General features: G+C 33.6%; 3 protein-coding genes across 7 annotated transcripts in view; all 3 read right to left on the reverse strand.

Moving 5' to 3' along the window:
• On the reverse strand, window positions 1-6,610 carry LOC105120969 (serine/threonine-protein kinase dst1-like). 4 transcript variants are annotated; one of them, XM_011019419.1, is made up of 9 exons: window positions 6,522-6,610; window positions 5,924-6,059; window positions 5,279-5,596; window positions 4,938-5,136; window positions 4,684-4,842; window positions 4,442-4,600; window positions 4,191-4,343; window positions 1,589-1,731; window positions 1-305 (listed from the first exon to the last, which is right to left on the reverse strand). In XM_011019419.1, the coding sequence occupies exons 2-8, from the start codon at window positions 5,993-5,995 to the stop codon at window positions 1,616-1,618; spliced, it is 1,176 nt and encodes a 391-aa protein (XP_011017721.1). In that variant the 5' UTR covers window positions 5,996-6,059; window positions 6,522-6,610; the 3' UTR covers window positions 1-305; window positions 1,589-1,615. The 4 variants fall into 4 exon arrangements, with proteins under 4 accessions (XP_011017721.1, XP_011017722.1, XP_011017720.1 ...); XM_011019420.1 differs by lacking the exon at window positions 1-305 and adding an exon at window positions 1,015-1,141 and having other exon boundaries at window positions 4,442-4,594; XM_011019418.1 differs by lacking the exon at window positions 1-305 and adding an exon at window positions 1,015-1,141.
• A 203-nt stretch (window positions 6,611-6,813) lies between these two features.
• Window positions 6,814-8,559, reverse strand: LOC105120968 (probable serine/threonine-protein kinase NAK). Of its 2 annotated transcripts, none has more exons than XM_011019416.1 (3): window positions 8,289-8,559; window positions 7,102-7,436; window positions 6,814-6,904 (listed from the first exon to the last, which is right to left on the reverse strand). In XM_011019416.1, exons 1-3 carry the CDS (start codon window positions 8,416-8,418, stop codon window positions 6,863-6,865), a joined length of 507 nt encoding a protein of 168 aa, XP_011017718.1. In that variant the 5' UTR covers window positions 8,419-8,559; the 3' UTR covers window positions 6,814-6,862. The 2 variants fall into 2 exon arrangements, with proteins under 2 accessions (XP_011017718.1, XP_011017719.1); XM_011019417.1 differs by having other exon boundaries at window positions 6,816-6,986; window positions 8,289-8,558.
• Window positions 8,560-8,989: 430 nt separating this feature from the next.
• LOC105120967 (probable serine/threonine-protein kinase NAK) overlaps window positions 8,990-9,955 on the reverse strand; it is a 7,417-nt gene continuing 6,451 nt past the window's right edge. The window contains exon 6 of the mRNA XM_011019415.1: window positions 8,990-9,466. Coding sequence (XP_011017717.1) covers window positions 9,120-9,466 — 347 coding nt within the window. The 3' untranslated portion in view covers window positions 8,990-9,119. The remainder of the gene's footprint in view (window positions 9,467-9,955) is intronic.

Raw genomic sequence — 9,955 nt, forward strand, 5'->3', positions numbered from 1 at the left:
TTGAACGAAAATTAGGCCTAGCTTTCTTCCTTTTCTTGCTAATAACTAAGAGCGTTTATCTTACCTCTGGATTTGCATTTTGATAAAAAAAAAGAAATAGAAAAAGAAATGCAGTGGATAGCAGGGGAATACAAGGACGCAAGTACAAGCTCCTAATTGATCCAGAGAAAGACAAATGCTTGATAGACATAAGCAATTTGAAGGCTGATGCATCTTTCGGTAAGAAACCTGATGCTCTCAAGGTTCCTCTTCATCTGGTGAAACAGGGAATTCTCTGTCCTTGGTGACCTTGTTTCCCTGCATAGCTGCAAATACACCACTTGCTAGAGATATAACTATGCTGAAGAACTTGTGGTTGCCATACAGAACCATCTGTTAACAGAGGCAATAGTACCCAGAGAAAACGAAGCATCTGATTTCGAGAACAAATTTAAAGCCAGTTAAATGTGTCATCTAGGGGTTCTGAACAGTGGATCTTAGGGGGCTAGGTCCAAGCTCTACATAGAGATCACTTTCAATACAATCATTGAACTGCACTTAAATTTTGCCGAGAGATTCGGGCTCGCAGGCTCGCATCAAGAAGTCATTTCAAAAAGACTGCTTAATTAATTTACTTTCATTATTTTCCTCTTTGATCTTAGATTTTTAACCTTAATTTCATATTTTATTTCTGTTTAGAAATTCTGATTTCACTTCCTTGTAAGTTCGATTTTAAACTTATTTAAATGATTGTAATTAGTTTTTTTTTTTTCTCGCATCAAGAAGTCATTTCAAAAAGACTCTGCTTAATTTAATTTCATTATTTTCCTCTTTGATCTTAGATTTTTAACCTTAATTTCATATTTTATTTCTGTTTACAAATTCTGATTTCACTTCCTTGTAAGTTCGATTTTAAACTTATTTAAATGATTGTAATTAGTTTTTTTTTTTTCAAGTAGACTAATAATACAAGTTTTAATGGTTGGGCTGTCCCATTGGGAATGAAGATAGACTTATATATGACTGTTTTTTTTTAAAAAACAGACTAACTAGATGAAGAAAAATTAAGAGAGGTCATCCCGGCCAGCATGATGTCGAGATTTTGCATCATCTAATTTCAAGCTTTGTGAAACGCACAGTCCACTTGCTTTTCGTTTGGACACTGTTCAAGATAATATGAACTCATCATTATCATTTAACAATGCATCATTACTAGGAGTAAATCCTCAGAGAAAATCATTTGAAACTCTTTTAACCATCATGTTAATTGGAAAGTAAGTTAAACAACACAATGCTAATCAGAATAGGCACATTGCATGAAAAGCCTGTCTGAAAATATGAAAATATTGTTAGGAATGTTTTTCAAAATATTTTATAAATATATCAAAATAATAAATTTTATTTTTAAAAAAGTTATTTTTGATATCTGTATATAAAAATAATCTGAAAATATTGAAAAAATATTAATTCAAAATAAAAAATAAAAAATAATATTTTTTAAAATACTTTTAAAATATAAAAATAAAAATAAACAAGGCAAAAGATGACAACAACAAGAGCCGAAGAAGAATCAGTCGCGGCAAGCTAGCAGAAGACAACAATGGCTTACCATTGTGATATACGTTCTTCTTTGGGTTTATTTTATGCAGATAACACCATCGGCTGGCACGTTCCTTTTGTTTACTTGTTGGACAGAAGATTTCACTTTCCCTGCTACGTTACTCGCATTGGGTAGCTTCGACTTGCCTAAAACTGAAAAATATCGCAAGAAAAGACGCCAATTTAAAATAATAATATTAAAGATAAATTGAAATAAATTTTCTAAAATACCACGCCCAAACTGCTAGCCCAAACCTAAGCCCAAATCAGTTCAAATCCAACTTAAATTAACTTAGGTATTTAAGGAAGAGTTATAAAAGAATTTTTTTCCTCTCTTCTAATTCTTATAACCGCCGTGACCCTCCCCTCCTCAAACCAAAGAGTTTAATTTTTGATTTTGAGTTTTTGGTTCAAGAAAGATGGAAGTAGCAAATAAGTGATTCTCTTTCATATTACTTTTGATTATAGTTTGTTTATGGAATGATTAAAAACAAAACAAAAGAGATTAGGGTTTATAAGGATTGGAAGTTTATATTATTAAGATTGATTTATGATTATTAAGGATTTGATGTTAGGTGATTAATTAGTATGTTGTTGAAAATAATGATTTATGAGTTGATTGGTTTAAATTAATTTTTATGGGTTAAGAAATTTAATTTTACCTTGCTGTAAAATCTGGATAGAATGGTCTTGAGGTTGAAGATGACCAAATTTTATTTTGGTCGTTGATTTATGAAAATTATAATTTAGTCCCTAAACTTTGAAAAATTTTTAATTTGAGCCCTAAATGTATTTTGAGATTCTAGACAATGTAATTTTGAGATTTAGGATGATGAATTTCAGTTTGATAATTGATATGAAATATTTTCATTTTGGTCCCTTAATTTTGGGAATTTACATTTTAGTCCCTGAACTTTATGAAAATTTCAATTCAGTCCCTGGTTCATTCTAGACAGAATTTAGGATGGTTTATGAGTGAAAATTCAGTATGGTTATGTAATTCTAGATTGGTCCTCCAATTTTGGTAAAATTATGTTTTGGTCCCTACTTTGAAAAATTGTCGTTTTAGTCCATAAACTTAGGAGACTAAACCTGGTTTCATTTTATACATTGGGATCTTTTGTTTGAGTTGTTGTTGAGTATATTTCATATATTGTTGTAGGTTCTCCTAATGATCCTCAATAGGATTTTCGGGTCTGTCATCTAACATTCCTTTTAATTCTATATTCTTCCGGGAAAGTGGGATAATCTTTAATATGAATATAATATAAATAAATATATATGTTGATTATATGATGAGTACAATTTGTTAATCTCTTGAATATTTATATATATTGCTTTATTTTCCAAGTATTCATCTAATCTTGAATTTGTACTCGCAATCTGTCAAACTAAATTCTATTCGATATGATATACATTTCGTTGATGATTCTTTGAATATCTATTATGCCTTGATATAGGACTTGTCAGTAACTCCATGCTAATGGAGAGTAGTTAGCCTATGTGGACATAGTATTCTGTATACCTAACTGATGAGAGAGACATCAGCCTGTAGTGACTGATCATCTCACAGTGGTCACCTTCGGGTGTCATCTGGTCATCTTTGGATGTCATCTGATCTTTGACATGTATTCCACTACGTTATAATAATATGATTAGTATCTATATGTATATGTATATCAATATAAATCATCTTGTAAACTATTAATATCTAAAATATATAAAATGTATATTAAATATTATTTCCTCACTGACTTGGTTGAACTCACCCTTCATTTTTAATATTATTTCAGGTTCTTAGTTTCTGTTAGCAGGTGGATTTTGTTGAGTGTTCCTGCTTCTTCAGTTTTGGTTGGTATGCCTTGCTTATTTTGTGAGGCTTTCCTTTTAGTTTTGATTCGATATCTTAGACGCTCCACTATTACTCTGTTTTAATTAAGTTTGGATTTTGCTAATGTAATGAGTATTATGAATTATTATTTTTGTTTTAATTACTGATAAAGAGTTTTGAACTATCTTTTAGGTTCATCAGTTTTGAATAACATAATATTTCTGAAAATTATAAAATGTTATGTATTTTTGAATAATTTATTCTTTTAATATGTCTGCTTTGAGGCTTAGCGTAAGTGAAGTATCCTTTCAACATTATTCCTACGTTACTGGTCACAGCCCTGGGATTCAAATTGTGACATCAAAACATTTAAAATTTTACAAAAACCGCTGCTCGTTGGAGAAAATATCACACAATTCCCATTTTATAACCAAAATCACCTTAATTAAAGCTATGAGCATCTTAGGCACATAAGAGAATTTCTCGTTGAAATTTTGAGATACTAAAAATGATTACATATTACTTTCTACGATAAATTCATCATGATTGTTTAATTTTATTAAAAAATAAAATTTGTAAGATTTTCAAAGTTATAACCCTCTTCATTATTAATGTCTAATATCATATCATAAAATTATTTTAATTTAAAATTTAAAATTTAAAAATTTTAAAAAAATAGTTTATATATTATTACTCTTCAAGAACCACAAAGTTATTGCATTAAAAAAAAATACTGAGAATACAATTCCATTGCAGTTAATTTTCAATATATTCCACTTACTTTTAGTTGTTTTTCCAGGACCTTTGCTACGAGGTGTGCTAGTACCAACCCCGTTTGACTCATTTCTCTTTTTATCTTCTTTGACAATTGATTTGGTTGTAGAAATCTTCTCCTTTTTCATAGCATCAGTTGCATTTAGTAGCTTTGAATTGCCTCCATCGATCAAGATCATTGTTACAGAGATCTCAGTTTAAACTATTAAGTTGAGGAGATTTAATTGCAGTTTTTACTTTTCAAAATAGAGAACTTACTGGGAATTTTGGTTTTAGGACCATTGTTACAAGATGGGCTGGTAGCGACACCATTTGCCTCCTTTCTTGTATTACCTTGTTGGACAGTCAATCTAAAAGAAGTCGTCTTCTCCTTTTTTGTTGTATTTCTTGATTCAAGTACCTTCGAATTACCTCCGACTGACCATTTTTACATGATGTCAAATAAAACTACTTAAATACAATTCAAGGGAAGTTATCTTTCAAAACATAGCACTACTTACCGGCAGTTGTTTTTCTTATAAGATGATTGTTCCTAGGTTTGCTGGTACCAACGCGATCTGCCTCGTCCCTGTTGCTTCCTTGCTGGGGATGAGGTGATTGAATTGCTGAAGTCTTCTCATTGCTCGTTGCATTACTTGCATCTAGTAGGTTTGAATTGCCTCCAATAAGACCAATGGTCACACAAAGTTAATTTGAAGTAATCAAATGAATAGAATCGATCAAATTCAAGTTATTTTTCGAAGCACATCATTACTGGGAGTTGTTCGAGGTGTCTTTGTTGCAACACCACTGGCCTCACTCCTTTCGCTGTCTTGTTGGACGGTTGATTGTGTGGAAGAAGTCCTCTTCTCTGTTATTGCTTCACTTGCATTTGGAAGCTTTGAATTCCCTCCAACATGACTGATCTTGTCACAAGACCTGGTGTAGTGTCCAGCTTTATGGCACTTCCCACACTTCAAATTAAGATCCATAGAAAGTGAAATTAAAATCGGAAAATAATGCTGGCTATCATTTTTATTTGAAAGTTCGTATTTGTACATGTAATGTTTTAAAAAATATCAAATAGGGAAGCCCAAGCAGGTACGCGATACATACCATGACAAGATGTTTCTGGTTATAAGCACGAGTTTTGATATTCTCTAGTGTCTCGGCAACTTCTTTCATTGATGGGCGGAATTTGGGGTTACGAACGAGGCATCTCAGAGCAAGCATTGCTATTTCTGAAGCCTGCCCAGTAACATACTTCCCCTCCAATCTGGAGTCCATTATGCCTCTCAACCTGAATCTATTATTTAGATATGTCTCGGCCCATTCCTCTATGGAAGCATTAACCACAATTTTTGTTGATCTTGAACCAGTTAGCAGCTCAACCAAAACAACACCAAAGCCATACACATCGCTCTTCACACACAACTTCCCTAACCAAACCAATTCGATAAAATCAATGTCATGACAAAGCTTAGCAGTTAGCAGAAGTTAATAATTAACAAGTTAAGAACATCGAAACAAATTGGCAACTACAGGAGCTTTGCCCAGAACAAAATCCAACCATAAAAATATCGTTAATTAAAGTCTATGCATTAATTGACAGTTTCATTGTTAATGCCTTTTTTGTTCTGTATTCTCTTCGTATAAATGTACTGATTACTGAATTTTGTTCGGTGCTTTTGCCCTGTTGTTGCTTTTTATCTAAAAAAAAAAAAACAAAATCTTACAAGTATACAAGGTACAAGAAATTACCATATAAAACATAAAGAGGATCCATATAACCTTATGTGCCAGCAATTCTACTGTCTTGTATATATTCATCATGATCTCTCGAGGGTGCAGGTGCTGTGATTGCCAGTCCAAAGTCTGATATCTTTGCAGTATAGGACTAAAGAAACGTTGGGGTTAGGTAGCGTATATTTCCATTTTGGAAAGATAATCCAACAGTTTCTTTTCAATTGCTGAGTCATGAATAATTGTACCAATAAATTGATGCTTACAGCATTAACAGTTCTTCAGATTGCCAAAATTGATAGAAAAGTCATGAAGCATCAGTGGAAATAAATGACTCAACCATGAACACTAGGTAAAGGAGGAAAACAAAAGCAAGACAATAGCAGAAAATAGATGCAGGGAGATATGATAAATGTACACAGAGAAACAATCAGGTGAATATGCAGTGATGTTGACACTGGCAAGCAAACAGAAGCACTAGCAGAAATGTAAAATTTTGTTATGCAAACATGGTCAGTAGAAGTAATCTCACTGAAAAGATACATCAAGAGTGTCTGAACTGGGTGACCTTTCTATATGTTACTGCATACTATCTGAAAAATCATACAGAATGTACCTTATCAAGTAGTATATTTGAGGGCTTTATATCTTTGAGAATTACTGGATGCTCTAATGAGTGCAAGTAAGACAGTCCTTCAGCAATTTCTATCGCGATTTTAAGCCTAATTTCCCATGAAAGTACTCGTTCTGGTTTCTCTGTAACAAGAAAAACATGTGTGTTAGGAACAAAAATAAGGTTGTACAATGTTGAGATTGATATTGTGGTATACAACTCCAAATTGAGAATAATAAGATTTTTTTCCTTACTGGAAAATAAATGGTAGTCTAAGCTGCGTTTTTGCATGTATTCATAGACAAGGATCTTCTCTTCATTTGCACGACAAAAACCCAAAAGCTTCACAATGTTCGGATGAGACACCATTTCCAGGAAACTGATCTCTGTCTGTACCAATAAATGATGGCAAGTAAGAGCACAAACGGTTTGTTACCTGACTACCGTAAGCACTTCAAGGGAAATTTACTGCATAGATTCAGTTTATACAGGGAAAATCAATCATTCTGCCGGACATCATACTAGTTAATGGATTCGTATATAATTGAAGAGTGAATTATAAGGTCAATAAAAACAAACAAACCGTAAATTCTAGATATCCTTGCTGGGTGTCTCCAGAAAATCTTTTGACAGCAATTAGTCGGTTCCTAGCACCCTTAGGTGGCCTCTGCTCCTTGAGCCAACCCTTGTAGACATTGCCAAAACCTCCCCTTCCAATCAGCAGATTCATACTAAAGTTGAAGGTCGCCGCCCTCAACTCTTCATATGTGAAATCTCTCAACTTTGAATTGTCTAATGCACCAAGTATTACGTTGTTGTCACCCGAAATAGGTGCATTAGACATCCATGTTGAAATACAGGCAGTTACCATTGTGAAACAGCAGCTGTATTCAGCGGAATCCACAGGAGATGCATCAACTGATTACAAGTGCAAATTCTATGAGATAGGATTTGAGGCCTTGTGCAGAGATAAAAATGGACTTGCTCTTAGACTTAGATTATTCAAAAACTTATTGGCATAGAATTATATATGAATCCCAGCATTCAATTGGGTAGGGGACTGATGCAGGAGGATCTCAACAGTCAGAATCTATTACAATTAAAGCTTAACAAACACATTTATGGATGAGACGAACAAGTTCAAGTTCAAGACGAGATCTAAGTAGCACTAAACAACCTATTTGATGGAAATGAGCATAACTTTTGATCATTATCCTCAAATTTTTTCAGGAGATTCCACATGCTCTATTCTAGTGTGAGTCGGCTTGCTATAATCAGCCAAGGTCAGGAAGACCTTCAAATTAGGCCTTGAAGATGCTTTTTTTTTTTTTAGTTTGTGTTTTTTTCCTAATTAATTTTTTATTTTGACTTTTAATTTTCCTATATGTCTAGGATTCTTTTTTCCTTTCTGGCTGAGGTCGAAGATTGACTTATTTAAGCTATTGTGGACCTCTTTTATAGAGGAGATTTCGGCAGATTATATTTTGATTGATAATAAACAGAGTGGCTAAGGTCTATCTAGCCCTTTTGGCAAATTTTATCTTCCTATTCTCTTTGATTCCTAATCTATGCGGTTCAGGTTGCGTTAGGGACTCTGCATATCCTGAGGCAGTGTTAAATCTATGAATTAATATGTAAAGAAAAAAAGAAAGAGTGAAATGAGATATCTCTCAAAACACGAACAAAATGAACAAGGCCAGGTGCAAGTACTAAGTTAAGGAAGCACAAAAGGAAGAACATGAATTAATCTATATACGATGATAAACTAACCATTAACCAGTTTTAAGATGGAATCACGAGGGGAGTCCGAGTCCAAGTCCGAGTCTAGGTCTGGAACTGGGGCAGCAACGGAAGTTTGACTTAAAGTATCAGCTGCAAGACAATTCCAGTGAATCCCCATCCGTCTTCGCAAGAATCAGTGATGACCTGCAGTATTAGAGAGAAACAGAGAAGGTCTAGAGAACAGAGTTTGTTTAGACTTACGTGGAGACTACGTTTTCTGCAATGACATGATTTTTTCAGGGCTTCTTCCATTGACTACATATATAATTACGTCTTTATTCAAGCATTGCCTTGGATATTAAGATTAAATTAATGTTATGGTTGTCGTCAGGATGTTTCTAGGCGTGTATGCTTTATTCGAGGTAAGTGAGGCGCACTTGCTTGGAATCACCTCAACTTTTGAAATATGTAATATGCTTTAATCCCCTTGTCTAAAATAATCACAAGCTTTTAAGAAAAGAAAAATGTCAAGGTTTTTTTGAAAAGTAAAAAAACCATTTCACTACTTAAAAATCAAATGTCGATAGTTTAACTCTTTGTTAGTCCTATCCTTTTCCAATCTTATTCTCCTTTTCTGGTTGTGCCTCCACTAATTCTACTTAAACTCTTTATTTATTTATTTTTACAAAGCAGAGGTTATAACCTTCTCTCTTTGAAGATACGGTTCACATAAAAAATAAAAAAGATCTAAAATTAAATTATTTTAATAACTTTTCAATTGAATATTATCAAACTCCCAACTCGGTCAAGGAGGACATTGATATGAGTTGAACTACAGCTCATTACAGGCAAAGAGTAACGCATAAAGGAAACTAGCCATCATGTCGACAAGGCTTCTGGTTCATCCTTAGTGCTGTTATATCGAGCATCAATCTGTTCCAAGGTCTCGGCAACTTCTTTCATTGACGGGCGGAAACGGGGATCGGACTGAAGACATCTAGCAGCGAGTGGAGCTATTTGTAAAACTTGTTTTACTGCGTATTTTCCCTCCAACCTGGTGTCCATCAAATCCCTCACCTTTCTTCTATTTGATAGAAATGGTCTACCCCAGTTCACTAAATTTATTTGCTGTCTCGGACGGCTTTTATCAAATGCTCGTAAGCCTGTTAGCATCTCCAACAAAACAACTCCAAAACTATACACATCACTCTTCAGATACAAATTCCCTGATCAATCAAATAGAATCAATGTTAGGGTAGATTCTGATAGCATGTTTTCAATCAACCACTACTATCAAATGGGATTTTAGTAGCAATTGTTCGTTAGCGATACCGATCGTTTGAGTAAACTGTCATTACAGATACATAGTTATTATAACAATTGTAATAAGAATAAAGAAACATGCCATTAAAGACTTGATAAAATGCCATTATAATTTAATTTTGTTACGGTGAGCTGCTTTAGAGTAATTAAAATGTTATAATTTGAGATTAGTGTAAAGCCATTTAATTAGGTGGCATAATTGATGGGATTTGAGTGGGAGATGAGTTGTAATTGGTGAAGTATGAGTGGAGGATGAGTTGTTAGGCATATATTCCTCCTAAATTTATGACCATTATACCCTCACTCTTGCCTATAAATAGGCAATGCATTCAAGCCTATATGCACACCAAAATAGAGAGAAGAAGAAGAGAGTGAAGAGAGAGTAATCCCAC

The sequence above is a fragment of the Populus euphratica genome, unplaced genomic scaffold (assembly GCF_000495115.2).
Source record: "Populus euphratica unplaced genomic scaffold, PopEup_1.0 scaffold31.1, whole genome shotgun sequence".
In the NCBI taxonomy this organism is placed as follows: Eukaryota; Viridiplantae; Streptophyta; class Magnoliopsida; order Malpighiales; family Salicaceae; genus Populus; species Populus euphratica.